Genomic DNA, 16,772 nt, shown 5'->3' with positions numbered 1-16,772 from the left:
CCATTTTAGCTGCCAAACTTATAAGAACTGTTACTTTAAAACAAAAGATTAAATAGTCTAGTGTTATAGTCTTTTCGTTTGTTATAGTCTTATAGGTTTTCCGTTAATTCTGATCAGGCTATAAGAAGGTCAGCTTAGCTATGTGTTGTAGGAGGGTCCTTAAACGCGCTGATCAAGCAACACAACTGACATCTCGTGTGTTCAGCTCCAACTGTAAGTGTTCTCGTGTTTAATTACCCGTCAAAGCACCATGTCAGCAGCCCTCGAGAAGCCCCAGATCATCGCGCACATCCAGAAGAGTCTGAACTACACGGTGTTTGAGAGCAGATGGATTCCCTGCAGCGCAAAGTTTGTGTGTATGGGGAACTTCGCCAGAGGAACCGGAGTGATGCAGATCTACGAGATCCAGCACGGGGAACTGAAGCTGGTCAAAGAGGTTTGAGCGTGTTCACTTTTTAACTGTTTGAGGGTTGAGCTGTTTAACTTTACCTCAGACTAACGAAGACTGATTCGCGGTCACTACTAGCGGAGGAAGATGAGCGCCTTTCTAGAAAACTCGTGTCGCGTGGTTGTCATGGCAACAGAACGCGGTTTGTTTACACCGCGACTTCTTAAACGACTTTTAAAGAGATCAGATTTAGCCCGTTTACACTCGTCCTCTTTTGAGCGTAGAGTGAACATGCTCTATAAAAACTTAAATGTTTGTAATTCATAAACTTTTCATGAAGGTTTGTCTATTTTAAAAAAGGATAGTTGCGAAAATGAAAAGTTTAGCAAATGTAACTTACTGTACTAAAAATCTTTTGGTTTTTTTAACGTTATACAAAATAACTCCCTCTTAAACCTAACGTTACCCGTACAATAAGATCACTGTACATAACTGTTTATTTTGATGTAAGTACATGGTAGTTAAAGCCAGGCACCTTATATAAAGTGGTACCACCAGCGTGTGTGTGTGTGTGTGTGTGTGTGTGTGTGTGTGTGTGTGTTGATGTACGTGCACCTACTTAAATATATTTTCGGGAAATATAGAAGTGACCAAAATCTCAAAGTTTTTTTAAAAAAATTTATGTAAAAATGCAGAAAGTTTTGTGTGTGTGATAGGTAGGGATCGGGTTAGTGTGTGTGTGTGTGATGGGTAGGTTTAGGGGTCAGGTTAGTGTGTGTGTGTGAGATGGGTAGGTTTAGGGGTCGGGTTAGTGTGTGTGTGTGTGTGTGTGTGTGTGTGTGTGTGTGTGTGTGTGTGTGTGTGTGTGTGTGTGTGTGTGTGTGTGTGATGGGTAGGTTTAGGGGTCGGGTTAGTGTGTGTGTGTGTGTGATGGGTAGGTTTAGGGGTCGGGTTAGTGTGTGTGTGTGATGGGTAGGTTTAGGGGTCGGGTTAGTGTGTGTGTGTGTGTGTGATGGGTAGGTTTAGGGGTCGGGTTAGTGTGTGTGTGTGTGTGTGATGGGTAGGTTTAGGAGTCAGGTTAGCGTATGGAGAGAGAATATACAGTTTGTACAGTATAATCACCATTACGCCAATGGAATGTCCCCATTTAAATAGCTAAGTAAATGTGTGTGTGTGTCCATTTCAAAACTACCTTATTCCAGATCGAGAAGCCGAAGCCGATCAAGTGTGGCACGTTTGGAGCCTCGTCTCTCCAGCACAGGCATCTGGCCACCGGAGACTTCGACGGAAACCTCAACGTCTGGTAGGATCTTCATGTGTTCATCATCCAGACTGAGACGTTACAGTAGCGTAACGTGACACTGACCCGCTGCGTTGCAGGAACCTTGAGGCGCCGGAGTGCCCGGTGTACTCCGTCAAAGCACACAAGGAGATCATCAACGGTGTGGATGGAGTGGGAGGACTGGGCATCGGGGACGGGGCCCCGGAGATCCTCACCGGCAGCAGAGACGGTCACTTATCATCTCACACACATCCAACATTTACCATCGTGTACTTCCAACTCTGAGACTACTGCTTAATATCTGCTTTATTTTGAGAACTACATGTCAACCTTTTCTACTAACCCTAACAGTCTACTAACTCTCTAATGAGAGTTCGCAGAGTTACTTGTAGTTGCAGAGTTACTTGTAGTCGCAGAGTTACTTGTAGTCGCAGAGTTACTTGTAGTCGCAGAGTTACTTGTAGTCGCAGAGTTACTTGTAGTCGCAGAGTTACTTGTAGTTGCAGAGTTACTTGTAGTCGCAGAGAGTTACTTGTAGTCGCAGAGAGTTACTTGTAGTCGCAGAGAGTTACTTGTAGTCGCAGAGTAGTCTTGTAGTCGCAGAGAGTAGTCTTGTAGTCGCAGAGTTACTTGTAGTCGCAGAGTTACTTGTAGTCGCAGAGAGTTACTTGTAGTCGCAGAGAGTTACTTGTAGTCGCAGAGAGTTACTTGTAGTCGCAGAGAGTTACTTGTAGTCGCAGAGAGTTACTTGTAGTCGCAGAGAGTTACTTGTAGTCGCAGAGAGTTACTTGTAGTCGCAGAGTAGTCTTGTAGTCGCAGAGAGTAGTCTTGTAGTCGCAGAGAGTAGTCTTGTAGTCGCAGAGAGTAGTCTTGTAGTCGCAGAGAGTAGTCTTGTAGTCGCAGAGAGTAGTCTTGTAGTCGCAGAGAGTAGTCTTGTAGTCGCAGAGAGTAGTCTTGTAGTCGCAGAGAGTTACTTGTAGTCGCAGAGAGTAGTCTTGTAGTCGCAGAGAGTGTCTTGTAGTCGCAGAGAGTTACTTGTAGTCGCAGAGAGTAGTCTTGTAGTCGCAGAGAGTAGTCTTGTAGTCGCAGAGAGTAGTCTTGTAGTCGCAGAGAGTAGTCTTGTAGTCGCAGAGAGTAGTCTTGTAGTCGCAGAGAGTAGTCTTGTAGTCGCAGAGAGTAGTCTTGTAGTCGCAGAGAGTTACTTGTAGTCGCAGAGAGTAGTCTTGTAGTCGCAGAGAGTTACTTGTAGTCGCAGAGAGTTACTTGTAGTCGCAGAGAGTAGTCTTGTAGTCGCAGAGAGTTACTTGTAGTCGCAGAGAGTAGTCTTGTAGTCGCAGAGAGTTGTCTTGTAGTCGCAGAGAGTTGTCTTGTAGTCGCAGAGAGTAGTCTTGTAGTCGCAGAGAGTTGTCTTGTAGTCGCAGAGAGTAGTCTTGTAGTCGCAGAGAGTAGTCTTGTAGTCGCAGAGAGTTACTTGTAGTCGCAGAGAGTAGTCTTGTAGTCGCAGAGAGTTGTCTTGTAGTCGCAGAGAGTAGTCTTGTAGTCGCAGAGAGTAGTCTTGTAGTCGCAGAGAGTAGTCTTGTAGTCGCAGAGTTACTTGTAGTCGCAGAGAGTAGTCTTGTAGTCGCAGAGAGTAGTCTTGTAGTCGCAGAGAGTAGTCTTGTAGTCGCAGAGAGTAGTCTTGTAGTCGCAGAGAGTAGTCTTGTAGTCGCAGAGAGTAGTCTTGTAGTCGCAGAGAGTAGTCTTGTAGTCGCAGAGAGTTACTTGTAGTCGCAGAGAGTAGTCTTGTAGTCGCAGAGAGTAGTCTTGTAGTCGCAGAGAGTAGTCTTGTAGTCGCAGAGAGTAGTCTTGTAGTCGCAGAGAGTAGTCTTGTAGTCGCAGAGAGTAGTCTTGTAGTCGCAGAGAGTAGTCTTGTAGTCGCAGAGAGTAGTCTTGTAGTCGCAGAGAGTAGTCTTGTAGTCGCAGAGAGTAGTCTTGTAGTCGCAGAGAGTTACTTGTAGTCGCAGAGAGTAGTCTTGTAGTCGCAGAGAGTTACTTGTAGTCGCAGAGAGTAGTCTTGTAGTCGCAGAGAGTTACTTGTAGTCGCAGAGAGTTACTTGTAGTCGCAGAGAGTAGTCTTGTAGTCGCAGAGAGTTACTTGTAGTCGCAGAGAGTAGTCTTGTAGTCGCAGAGAGTTGTCTTGTAGTCGCAGAGAGTTGTCTTGTAGTCGCAGAGAGTAGTCTTGTAGTCGCAGAGAGTTGTCTTGTAGTCGCAGAGAGTAGTCTTGTAGTCGCAGAGAGTAGTCTTGTAGTCGCAGAGAGTTACTTGTAGTCGCAGAGAGTAGTCTTGTAGTCGCAGAGAGTTGTCTTGTAGTCGCAGAGAGTAGTCTTGTAGTCGCAGAGAGTAGTCTTGTAGTCGCAGAGAGTAGTCTTGTAGTCGCAGAGAGTAGTCTTGTAGTCGCAGAGAGTAGTCTTGTAGTCGCAGAGTTACTTGTAGTCGCAGAGTTACTTGTAGTCGCAGAGTTACAGCGCATGCGTACAACCTCACAAAAGCTCACTGAGATGATGCAGATGGAAAAAGAAATTATACATTTATCACACAATTCTTCTGGCAGGATAATTTTATTTTGGCAAAATATCTCAGCATTCACTGAAGTGTCCCTGAAGTCTCTCTCGTTCAGCAATATATGTCTGGAGTAAATCTGCTCTCGTGTTTCCCCGCAGGACAGCAAATGAGAGTACATTTTCTGTCATCTGTGCAGGACTGTGATATGGAGAGTGTGTGACGTAACATATTTTAGCAACAGTGTGAAAGTGAACTGCACATAACAGACACAATACCGGTATAGACATGAATATCTATGGGTTCAATATGCGTCACATGACTAAACTAACGTCATCGTTTTCAAAATACCTCAGTTTTCACAGTCCACACTACAACGAGAAAACAGCGTTTAAAATGTATCCACTTTGGAGACGGAGCGTTTTCAAAAAGGTTAGTTTTCATTAAAAAAAACGCCGTCTCAGTGTGAACGGAAGGACAAAATGGAGAGGAAAAGATGCGTTTTCAATCGAAACCGTATTAGTGTGGACAAGGCCTCAGTTTGTTCTCCGTGTTAATGGTCTTGAATGTGTGTGTTCTGATGAACAGGTACAGTGAAGGTGTGGGACTCCAGGCAGAAAGACACCCCTGTGGTGAACATGGAGCCGATGGAGGGCGAAGGCAAGAGAGACTGCTGGACAGTGGCGTTCGGTGGGTATTTTTGCGCCCTCAGAAGAGAGATCCTCTGGCTGGGACACAGTGAGCTCTTGGCTGAGTCCTTGCATTCAGATCTGTGAGATATTAACTCTTCCTTCGACTGGGCCGATATGAGCCAGTCGTTGAGGTAGTTCAGGATGTGCTTTCCCTTCTGTCTCCGGGGGGAAAGTCCTGCATCCATGCACTTTGTGAAGGTGTGTGGGGCCAGGGACAGCCCGAATGGAAGGACCTTATACTAGTAGGCCAGCCCTTCAAACGCGAGTCTCAAGAACAGTCTGTGATGGGGGGCTATCTGGATATGAAAGTAGGCATCTTTCAGATCCACTGAGAACTACCAATCCCCTGGGCATACTTAAGGGTTAAGGTCCTTGCTAGGCTTGTTACGATAGTTGGTGTTACCGGAGTTACACGGTGTTCAGTCACAACACTGGTTTCATCATTTGCACACCGCGGCACCGCAAAAAAAAGGTTTAAAGCGTTACAAATATTTAACGCAATTGACTAGTGTTGTATGATCACGCTCTTATTAATGTGAATGCTTTTAAACCGTTTAAGCACGACAAGACTAAAGAGACTGCGCTGTAAGTGCTGCCTATTACACACACACACACACACACACAACCCACAAAAAAGATGCGCGTCAGTTTCGAGTTCTCTTTCGGGCTTGAACAAACCATAACACACAAACGTCAGTTTTGTTGAGTGTCCTCATAAGAGCAGTCTTAAATTATTTAAATAAAGTTTAAAATGAAAGTAGATATTTGTGAGAAAATGGGACGCGTGTCAGATCGCGTCTGGCTGGTCTTAAAGTGTCATTAATGTTAATCAAAGGTAAGAGAGTTTTACTCAGAAATTACTCTCAGAGTCGGCGCCAGGACGATTATTATACCGGCAGCCTAATAATCATGAATGCACTCCGTTCTTTTAACACATCTCCGGCGAACGGCTTCTTCATGCAAAAGAAAAACTCATCATGAAGCGCAGTGAAATTCAGCGCCCTGTGTGGCGTTGATGGATCGAGGTTTGTTAACTTCATTTTATAGCAATTCACACGAGCTCTAAGCGCATGCGAGACTGCTGCGAGTAGTCAAACTTTATTAATCAAACAGAAAATCAGAGGGAATAATTTCTGTAATGTTTTTATTTTATTATTACCACTTGGCCCACTCGTTCTCTTAGGTCAGCTGATCAACTGCTCCTACATGTGCCCAAAACAATTCGTAAACTCAGAGGGGATCGCGCCTTTGCTGTGGCAGCTCCACAATTGTGGAATGATCTGCGCAGCCGATAAAACAGGCACTTCGGTTACTCGTTTTAAATCTCTCTTAAAAACCCATCTTTTTTCTTTGGCCTTTAACACCAGGAGTTGACATTTTGTTTATTTTATTGCCTTTTTATGGTTTTTGGTTGTGCTTCATATGCTTTGTTCTTAATTTATTTCACATTGTATTGTATGTTGTATGAATTGTGTTGTCTCTCTCTGTATATTCATGTGTGCAGCACTTTGGTCTACTTCGCTCGTTTTAAAGTGCTTGATAAATAAAGTTGAGTTGAGAATATCTGTGCTTTTTTAGTATCATAAATCCAAAATAAAACTAATGGCAACTTTCCTTGTTTTATCTCAAGGTCACGCGTTCAACGACCAAGACCGCTGTGTGTGTGCTGGATATGACAATGGGGACATCAAGTTATTTGATCTTAGAAATATGTCTTTACGATGGGAGACAAATATCAAAAACGGGGTAAGTGTGCTAGGACCTATTTAACTTCTGCTAGTTGCTTCTTCAGAACTATTTCTGTGTGCATTATTAATGCCTCCCGACACCTGATCATCAGTGTGTAGACAGTCAAGTACACTTCAGCTTCAGTAACGTGATATACCATCTGATGAATATGGTTATCATTCACTTTTATCTGAAATAAACACTTTGTGTGAGCCGTTTACTATAGTGAACATTTTACTCAATTTTACAGAAATCATTATTATTATTTTTTTACATTGTGAAAAAAAAGAAAAGAAATGATTATATAAATTAGAAGAGCATAACTGTTACAGACTGGCTTTGATGTAACCATCAGATATAATTTAAATGTTATTATTAATTTAAATGTCAGATGGACAGGGAATATAAAGTGTCTGAACAGTAGAGCTGCACGATTGATCGCTAACAGATCGTGATCTCGAGTCACACACACACGTGATCTTATTGAGTCGCCTCATTCTTTCACAGGTATGCTCTGTGGAATTCGACAGAAAGGACATTAACATGAACAAACTGGTGGCGACGTCTTTAGAGGGCAAGTTTCATGTGTTTGACATGAGGACCCAGCACCCCAGCAAGGGCTTCGCTTCGGTGACGGAAAAGGTGTGTGTCACTGAAAGCCTGTATACACCTTTATTTTCCTGCATGATGAGGAACATTTGATTTGCCTTCATTTATTATCGTTCTCACAGGTGAAAACATGCAGTTACTATAAATTGCCACTGAAGCTTTTAAGTAGGGCTGGGAGATATGGCCAAAAATATGATGATGATATATATTCCATATCATACCATCTTGATATACAGTATTCATCACGATATTCGTTTTATCAGTAATGGCTAAGGCAGTAATGGTAAATAAATGTATTTATTGAGAGTATGATAATAATACTAGTAATAATAATAATACATTTGACTATACAATAGTAATATATTTCTGTCATAATTTCTTCAAGTTAAACCAAACTTTTATGTTTGATGTGAAAACCATTAAGTTTCAGTGTGTATTTGACCATAGCTTTCCTCATGAAACCGAGAGCCGATAACGCTTTTCCCAGAATGAGTCCAGTACAGAAACTTTCCTCTTTGGATACACTCCGATACCAAGTGCCGATAGAAGCGAATTTGACGCTCAATCCGCGTTCGGTGTGAACGCAGCATACATGTAAAAGTATGTAAACTAAGGTTATAGATATAAAAACATGAGGTTTTCCTGCAATACTGTGGGGAACCCACTCGTTATACATCATCATGTGACAGCCAATGTTCTTACTACATATAAGCTTTAGTCTTAATCCACAAGACATGCGGTCAGCAATCAAGAGCATGCAAAATAATCTTTCTCTTTCTTTCTTTCTCTCTTTCTTTCTTTCTCTCTTTCTTTATTTCTTTCTTTCTTTCTTTCTCTCTCTTTCTTTCTTTCTTTCTCTCTCTTTCTTTCTTTCTTTCTTTCTCTTTCTTTCTCTCTCTTTCTTTCTTTCTTTCTTTCTTTCTTTCTTTCTTTCTCTCTCTTTCTCTCTCTCTCTTTTTCTTTCTTTCTCTCTCTTTCTTTCTTTCTTTCTTTCTCTCTCTTTCTTTCTTTCTCTCTCTTTCTCTCTCTCTCTCTTTTTCTTTCTTTCTTTCTTTCTTTCTCTCTTTCTTTCTTTCTTTCTTTCTTTCTCTTTCTTTCTTTCTTTCTTTCTCTTTCTTTCTTTCTTTCTTTCTTTCTTTCTTTCTTTCTTTCTTTCTCTCTCTTTCTTTCTTTCTTTCTCTCTCTTTCTTTCTTTCTTTCTCTCTCTTTCTTTCTTTCTTTCTCTCTTTCTTTTTTTCTTTCTTTCTCTCTTTCTTTCTTTCTTTCTTTCTTTCTCTCTTTCTTTCTTTCTTTCTTTCTCTCTCTCTCTTTTTCTTTCTTTCTTTCTCTTTCTTTCTTTCTTTCTTTCTTTCTTTCTTTCTTTCTTTCTTTCTTTCTTTCTTTCTCTCTTTCTTTCTTTCTTTCTTCCTTCCTTCCTTCCTTCCTTCCAGAAACATTTGTAATGGGTGAATCATTTCAATTCTTTGCTATTGACACATGCGACTGATCTACAACTGTTCAGCGATGTCTGTGTGAAAGGGATGTCTAAGCCGCTGTGCACTCATGATATAGTTTTTCGGCTCAGCTCTGTTTTTAAACTTCAGAAATGGCACAAAAGCAGCCGAAAATATTGATAAAAGCGGCCTGTGCTATATCTCCTGAAGCCCTGTGATCGCTTTGTGCGAGAAAGAAACCAGTATTTGACAAATAATCTAACCCTACAAGTGAGCCGACTAATAGAAAAGATCTGATTCAAAAGAAGGATTCGTTCACAAATTGGACATCTCTTGAGCCCAAGGAGGGCTAGGGTGAATGTTCAAGATTTTCACTGAATAATGGCTTCGATTTCTGAGCACTCAGAGGAAGCATGTGGCTTCAGAAGACTTGTAGCGCATTATTCACTTTTATGATGCTTTTATAGTGCTTTTGCATCCTAAATCTTTGTTTTGCACACTTAACTGTTGAAAATGTTACTCTTGAGAGTGTTTAGCATTTGCGTTCTGTATTTCAGGCGCACAAGTCTACAATATGGCAAGTGAGGCATTTGCCTCAAAATCGAGACATCTTCATGACGGCTGGTGGAGCGGGTAATCTACATTTATGGAAATAGTAAGGAATTTCTTTAATATTTTGAACATCTAAAGAGTAGGGATGTGTATCGTTTACATTTTATAGACACCGATACTGCTTATTTGATTCCAGTAAGGTAAACGAAAAAAAACTTGGATATCATTTACATTTATTTTAAGTCTTGTTGCAAAACATTTATTTGTAGCTGAATATCATGAACAAAGATCAGCAGGTTAAAGAACACTTACAGGAGCGTTTGCCTGTGGTGTAAAAACACTATAGAAGAACAACTAGAGTCTAGACTATCTAATGTAAACTTCAAGACAAGTAAACTCTGTAATTAAAAAAGAACAAATAAAAAATTAGAAAGCGCAAAAAAACAAAGAGATACAACTGAACAAAGGTACGATTGAAATAAACAGTGTTTTAAGATTTTCAGGTACAGAAACTGTAATTAAATGTAAAATAACACTGCACTTTATAAAATATACATTACAAATATAGTTACAAAAGTTATTCAGTCAAGAACGAGTGAATTTTCTCTGTCTTTTGTTGTTTGTTTAGTGTTATTCGAGACAGCAGGAATATTAGTGCTACTGTCACTTTAAGAGCTGCACGGATCCAATACACTGACACACATGAAAACAGAAAACGGAATCGTCATATTGATATGCTTAGAGGAATCGAAATTTAAATTTTATAACAAGTTATGCGCATGGATATCACGTACGTTGAGCAATATGATGACGTTATTCATTGACGGAAAGCTTCTAATTCGCTGTTAGCACAGAAGTATACGGAGATAAAACAACGCAAGTGTCGAGAACAGTATCTTTGTCCTGAAGCTTATTGGTAGTCTGGTATTGACCCAAAAGATACCGGTTCTCGGTACCCATCCCTACTAAACAGTGCTTCATCATTACTCTCTTCAGTGTGCCGTTTTTGATACATGATTGCTTCTCCACTGTTCCAGTGAGTATCCAGCCCAGAGGACGAAGAAGGACTCGGATGAAGTAGACATGGGTGTTGCTGGGTCAGTGAATCTCCTGCAGAACGTCACGCTGTCCACACAACCCATTTCCAGTCTGGACTGGAGCCCCGACAAACAGGGTCTCTGTGTCGCCTCTTCATTTGACCAGTCCGTACGAGTCCTCATTGTGACCAAACTCAACACAGTCTGAGCTAACATTAGTTAGCATGTGCACCATTATTCCCAAACCAATGGGAATATTTGATGAGCGTTTACATGCCACATGTATGTCTTAAGATCATATGTGCAATTATAAAAATTTTTTTTTTTTTAAGAAAACAGTTGTGTTATAACTATCTGCGATAGTAGTTGCTATTACTGCTAAGAGGCGTTCTTATACAAAATGTGAAGGTAAAGTTTTTACAACAAAAACAACTTGTATTCGCAGTCTTTTATCCATTTGTAATTACTCAGGCTGATGTCTAACATTTCTATTGTTTTTCAACTCTTCTCTTCTCATCACGGTGCAATCAATCCCCCACGACCCGTCTTACACTGATATACGGTTCACTCCACTACACACTTATGCCAAATAATGCCAGAATGGGTGTTGACCGAGACATCCGTTTCATGTTCAGGGTGGATTAAACAAATGAAGGAAACAAATACTACATTAAGGACGACCATGCGACACAGAATAATAGGGACGACCAAATATCTAAAGTGCATTCCCTCATTAATAAAATCATATACAACACGTGAATTTGAAAAAGACTTGTTATGAATTCTAGAGTGAACCGTCCTCAGAAGATTGGTCATGAATTTCCCTTCAAGTGCTTCAATATTTTTTTCAAGTATGTAGGTTGATGGATGGATGGGTTGATTGGTTGATTGCGCAACAATAACCTAATGTGGCTTTGCCTCAGCGTCAGCTGTGATTGGATAACTGAAGTAACCAGTGGACCAATGGCATCGCAGCGTCTCTAATGTTGGTTTGGTTTTCTGAAACGCCGGAGTCGAAGTGTGTGATCAGAATGATTGGGTTTAATCCCTCCAGAAGCGTCTCACACACACGAGTGTGTTCCCGAACACCAGCATCCGAACGCCAGAGAACACGACATCGCTTACTGTGTTTCTCTGACGCTCGACACACACACTCGCAGAGGTGTAAAAAATATGCAAAAATGTTACTCAAGTGAAAGTACAAGTACTGAGGGAAAATTTTACTCAATTAAAAGTAAAAGTATCTGGCCAGAATCGTACTTGACTGCTAAAAGTAAAAAAGTACCACATTAAAATGGTACTTGAGTATTAAAGAAGTAAAAGTACCAGCAAGAATGAAAACTCGAGATTCTTGTTTAAGCTTTTAATCTCTAAAAACATAAAGTGAATGCTTTAGAACTGTTTGAATTTAATTGTATTTAATTATCAAACTATAAGACTCAATATTTATGATGAATCACGCCTCCTCGCAGAGAGCTTTCTTAAACAAAACATGTCTTACAAATTTTGAATCAATATATTCTTTAATGTGAATGAGTGGGCAGAATGATTTTCACATCGTTTTGAAACAAAAACTCTAGACTACGTTATACAATTTTCAAATGTCTTGTGAACAAATACTGCGTTGGTTATCCCTTTGATCTTTTATTCCCAAAAAAATTCTAAAATCTAACCTTTCATTGAAGTAAAATAATTGAAAGTGGGAGGTAAATCACATTACGAAATAAATGCTTTTCTCCAAAACCCGCTGGCCATAAATATTGGCTCCTTGTTATTAAATCCTTTTTGCAATCTCCTTTTGCCAAGATAACAGCTCTGCGTTTTCTTCTATAATGCCTGATGAGTTTGGAGAACAACTGATAAGAGATCAGAGACCATCCCTCCATATAGAATCTCTCCAGATCCTTCAGATTCACAAGTTCATGTTGGCGCTTGTTCTCTTCAGTTCACCCCACTCATTTTCTTTAGGGTTCAGTTTAGAGGACTGGAATGGTCATGGCAGAAGCTTCCTTTTGTGCTCAGTTACCCATTTTTGTGTTGATTTTTTTGTTTTTGACCGTTGTCCTGATGGAAGATCCAACCATGGACCATTATATGATTTCTAGCAGAGGCCGTCAGGTTTTGATTTTTTATCTGTTGGTATTTGCTAGAATCCATAATGCCATGTATCTGAACAAGATGTCCAGGACCTCCAGCAAAAAAAATAGGCTCACAACATATAAGATCCAGCAGTATTGTCCAATTTTTTACTAAGCTACCTGCTATAGCTCAATAAACTCCCCACTGGAAGGGTTTCAGGACAAGTACGGCGGATACAACTCGAGTCACTTTGAGCTTTTATTGCGCACACACATACACAATACTCATCCACAAACTAGGTAGCCTGCATGCTAACACTACGTTAGCCTGTCAGTTGGATATTAGTGACGTTAGTTAGATAGTTGGGTTAGGTTGTAAACCTGCAATGAAAACCCAAACACCAGAATTAACTAATAAAATAACCCAATCATGTGACATTAATTCTTTATCTGGAATACTAGCAATGCTTATAGTCACTCACCGGCAAGGCGTACCAGTCCTGAACATCAACTAAATGAAACTGAAACCTAAAGGCGAGACGCCTGCGCACTGTAACTAATTAAGCATACACAGACAAATAGCCTGGTGACCAGTAATAATAATAAACAAACCTTTAACCTAGTAAGAATATAACATAAACATCCATCACTTGTACTATATATATATATCTATATGTATATGTAAAACACTAGTTATACCTGCTGGAAAGTTCTACAAGTATATTTAACAGGTATTCATGGGGTACTTTTTATCCCTGTTTTTCACCAAACACATCTAGTGGGAACTAGAAACACCCCGAAAACACCTCAGACCCCAGAGCGTTAATACAAACATCACAATTTTTAATTTGTGTCTTTTGTTACATAGGGACTACTGAACAGACATTTAAAAGTTTCTTTTAAAATGCAAAGTGCTTGAAATCAAAATGTGTAAATAAAGCTCTGTAAACTTGCATTTTTGCTAAACTAAAAGTGTGTCCCATTGGATAATCAAAAGTTGTACACACACTTGTGGTCTTCAAGCCCACTTGAACACATGGACCAAAGACCGGAAATACGGTAGGTCATGTAAGTAGACAAGTGTTCAAGTACAACGACGGCAAGTGTGGGTATTTGGACAGGCGCATAAAAAAGGGGAAGAGTGGTGCGTCCCTAAAATGCATTCACTCTACAGGTCCAGAGGAGAATCAAGGATAATCAATTAAGGTAATAGGGGTGGAGCTACCTTAACTCAAAGCTGTACAAAATGGCAAAGCCAAGTGCTGGTGTTTGTGTCAAAATTTGTTAGAATGGGGTTCCTGAAAGTCTTAGTGGTGGTTGCGATCGTTGCATTTGATCTGCCTGATGTCTTGGGAAGTTTGAGGTACAGTCATAGTCCAAGAAGCATGGGGCCAAAATCCGATCCAGCTTCCAGAAGTCCGGCCCTTTCTCCTCTAGGGCTCTGGAACCCTTTGCAAGTGGCTTCTCAGTTTCAGAATCCTTTGGGTCCTGACTCCAAAAGCCTTGCGCAGGAGCCTTTTGGCCTTCAAGAGAAGCAGCTGTTGCAGGGTCCAGTGAAGCCTTTGGATTGGAGGTATCCCATCGTTCCCGAGGTGCAGAGCGAGATGGCGGTGGACTTCCAGTTGAGGCAACCCGTGACTCCCAGCAGCGTAGCGGTTCAATGTGGCGAGAACCGGGTTCTCGTAGAGGTCCAGCAGGACTTTTTCAGCAATGGTCAGTTGATCCAGCCAACTGGTCTGTCTTTAGGTGGATGTCCTGTTGTTGGTCAGGATCCTGGGTCAAGAGTGCTCATCTTTGAATATGAATTACAGGACTGCAACAGCGTGCTGATGGTAAGAACAGATGCATCTTAATGGGTTATTTGAAAAGGTCCTCTGCCACAACACGGGAAGTCAGTTCACTTGGTTTTACAATGCCAGGGCAGCTAAGACCAATTTTTATCTATTTGACTGGGTAAATCCTGAGTTTTCAAGCTACTTGCATTTAAATAACCCTTCAAACCAACATCTGATGTAAACCATCCCTTAAATGGTCTGAAAGGCGCTTAAGAAACAAGAACAAATCGTGGGCCTAAACAGCGTTAAATATAGTTTTAACCCTGGAACAGCAAAATGTTCAATCCTTAGTGACTATCTCTGGCAACACCGGAGCTTCTGAGGGCAGCTGAGGTGATGTAAAGAATTTACTAAATGGGGATTTGCTCTTTAGGAATTCCAACATATTGCACTGTGCACCTTCTCCCATTCATATCAAAATGAGTGCATGGTCTTGGTGTATGTAAAGTCTTTGGGATGACCCTCTTGGTAACCACAATCTTTTTACAGATGAATGAGGATGAGCTTATCTACACCTTCTCTCTTACCTACACCCCTGAGGCGCTTGCAGGTACTCCGATTACCCGGGCCGATGGTGCAATTGTTGGTGTTCAATGCCATTATCAAAGGTAGGGGATCTCTGTGACTTTGTGCACTTTCTCGTACAACTGGGAGACTATTTAATGGGTACTTTCATGAACCACAGGCTCCAAAATGTAAGCAGTGATGCCTTGAGGCCAACATGGGTCCCGTATGCCTCAACAGAGGCTGGTGAAGAAGTCTTGCTGTTCTCCCTGAAGATCATGATGGGTTGGTACATGTTTTTTATTTCAATAAAATAGACCTTTATGCTTGCTATTGTGGCTGTGCCTAAAATGTGTTTTTGTGTTTAGATGATTGGTTCTATCAGAGGCCTTCATACACCTATTTTCTGGGTGGCGTTATTAACGTCGAGGCATCTGTGAAGCAGTACAATCATGTTCCTCTGCGTGTGTTTGTGGACAGCTGTGTGGCCACTCAAGTACCTGATGTGAACTCTCTTCCGAGATATTCTTTCATTGAGAATCACGGGTAAGGTCATGGCCCTTGATGCGGTAGGACTTAAGTTGCCTTTTGTAACCACTTTGTCACAGAGACATGGCTAAGGTCTATTTGCTTGATGCTCTACAGTTGACATTCATGAGTTGCTCTTTGTGATTTGTCGTCAGGTGCTTTGTGGATGCCAAAACTACAGCTTCCAGCTCCCGCTTCATGCCTCGGTCCCAGGTTGACAAGATCCAGTTCCAGCTAGAGGCGTTTATGTTCCAGGAGGGCAACAGTCCATCTGTATGTACTACGAATATCATGAGTTAACCTGACTTCTCCTCCCATCTGCTTTGGTTTTGTGACTTGTCTGTCATCCCTTAGCAGATCTACATAACATGTATTCTGAAGGCAACTCTTGCTTCTGCACCCAGTGACGCTCAGCGCAAATCCTGTTCCTTTGCTAATGGGTACGTGAGGTTTTTTGGGGGGGCGGAGGTTAAGCTGACTTTTCTCATGTTGAAGGCTCCATGTCTGTTTTTGTTGCAGGTGGTTTGCTGCTGATGGAAACGACCAAGTTTGTGGTTGCTGTGACTCAACATGTGGTCCTGATCAGGACTTTGCTGCTTCTCCCTATGGCGGTTGGTAGCGTTTGCTCTTTCTAAGGTTGCTTTTTATTCAAGTCTCTAACTTTGCTTTTTTTTTCTCTCCTCTCTAGGCACGCAGTGGGAAGGCAAAGCCTCACTTGGTCCTGTAATGGTTCAAGGGCAAAAGAGAGGTTCTCAATAAAACAGATAAATCATTCCTTGGTTGTACCTGACTTGTCATTTTGCTCCATGTCTGGTTTAACTACTTTTGGCTTTGAAAAAGGTGCCCTATTCTTAATGTGGTGAACCTGATAGTCACCCTGTATTTCAAGTCCCATATAGCATGCAACCATAGGGTTCCTGAAGTTATCATCTTCGTTTCTCCATAGGGAGTTTAAAATGATCAACCTTTTAAAGACTGCTGGTGAAAGCTCAAGGTTATGCGTTTGAAGCAATTTGTTTGTTCCAATTTGTTTAACAGAAGAATTCCTGGTGAAAATCATTACCACTGAGGCATTTATATAGCGCTTTTATTTGTACACCCAAGCGCTTCACAATCATATCAGGGGATATCTCCTCAAACACCACCAGTGTGCAGCATCCACTTGAATGTAACTTGACGCCTTGCCTCATTTAGTATACGTGATCAGTTGCTCTAATTTCTCAGTCACTCCCAGCAAGCTCAAGTCTATGAGCCATACAATGCCAGGGACAGTGACACCAGGGAACAGGGCCTGCATTCAAGCTACTTCCCCACTTTAACATCCAAACATCAGAATTCCTGCATTAAAAAAAACATTTCTGCTGCACTTCAAGTCCCCTTATGGTGAAAATCAAGCTTTTAATGTTTGGCTGTGGGATTATTAATATGATTCAAACCATGTGCAAATTCATAACTCAATTTAATAAAAAATGATACAGGGACCAGATGACATCTGATGGACCATGCTGTCTTAAACATTTACGCAAGTCTCTGTACATGAACATGTTAAACTGAAGCAAACACCTGGG

General features: G+C 41.2%; 2 protein-coding genes across 3 annotated transcripts; both read left to right on the top strand.

Moving 5' to 3' along the window:
• Positions 1 to 250: 250 nt before the first annotated feature.
• On the top strand, positions 251 to 10,586 carry dnaaf10 (dynein axonemal assembly factor 10; the record flags this gene model as incomplete). Its single annotated transcript, XM_079634717.1, has 8 exons — positions 251 to 436; positions 1,591 to 1,691; positions 1,769 to 1,899; positions 4,797 to 4,898; positions 6,531 to 6,646; positions 7,136 to 7,270; positions 9,228 to 9,325; positions 10,260 to 10,586. The coding sequence occupies 8 exons, from the start codon at positions 251 to 253 to the stop codon at positions 10,465 to 10,467; spliced, it is 1,077 nt and encodes a 358-aa protein (XP_079490843.1). The 3' UTR covers positions 10,468 to 10,586.
• A 2,866-nt stretch (positions 10,587 to 13,452) lies between these two features.
• LOC307010215 (zona pellucida sperm-binding protein 3-like) lies at positions 13,453 to 16,546 on the top strand. Of its 2 annotated transcripts, none has more exons than XM_079634711.1 (8): positions 13,453 to 14,169; positions 14,662 to 14,780; positions 14,858 to 14,961; positions 15,045 to 15,222; positions 15,360 to 15,477; positions 15,559 to 15,644; positions 15,724 to 15,815; positions 15,893 to 15,988. In XM_079634711.1, exons 1-8 carry the CDS (start codon positions 13,627 to 13,629, stop codon positions 15,961 to 15,963), a joined length of 1,311 nt encoding a protein of 436 aa, XP_079490837.1. In that variant the 5' UTR covers positions 13,453 to 13,626; the 3' UTR covers positions 15,964 to 15,988. The 2 variants fall into 2 exon arrangements, with proteins under 2 accessions (XP_079490837.1, XP_079490838.1); XM_079634712.1 differs by having other exon boundaries at positions 13,603 to 14,169; positions 15,562 to 15,644; positions 15,893 to 16,546.
• The last annotated feature ends 226 nt before the right edge of the window (positions 16,547 to 16,772 follow it).

The sequence above is a fragment of the Phoxinus phoxinus genome, assembly GCF_949152265.1.
Source record: "Phoxinus phoxinus genome assembly, chromosome: 14".
Taxonomy (NCBI): Eukaryota; Metazoa; Chordata; class Actinopteri; order Cypriniformes; family Leuciscidae; genus Phoxinus; species Phoxinus phoxinus.
This window is presented reverse-complemented; position numbering and strand designations above follow the sequence as displayed.

Coding starts and splice junctions, on each gene's coding strand:
- LOC307010215 (XM_079634711.1), top strand. CDS start 13,627: ATGGGGTTCCTGAAAGTCTTAGTGGTGGTTGCGATCGTTGCATTTGAT. Junction 15,223..15,359: donor TCTTTCATTGAGAATCACGG/GTAAGGTCATGG, acceptor ATTTGTCGTCAG/GTGCTTTGTGGATGCCAAAA. Junction 15,816..15,892: donor TGCTGCTTCTCCCTATGGCG/GTTGGTAGCGTT, acceptor TCTCCTCTCTAG/GCACGCAGTGGGAAGGCAAA.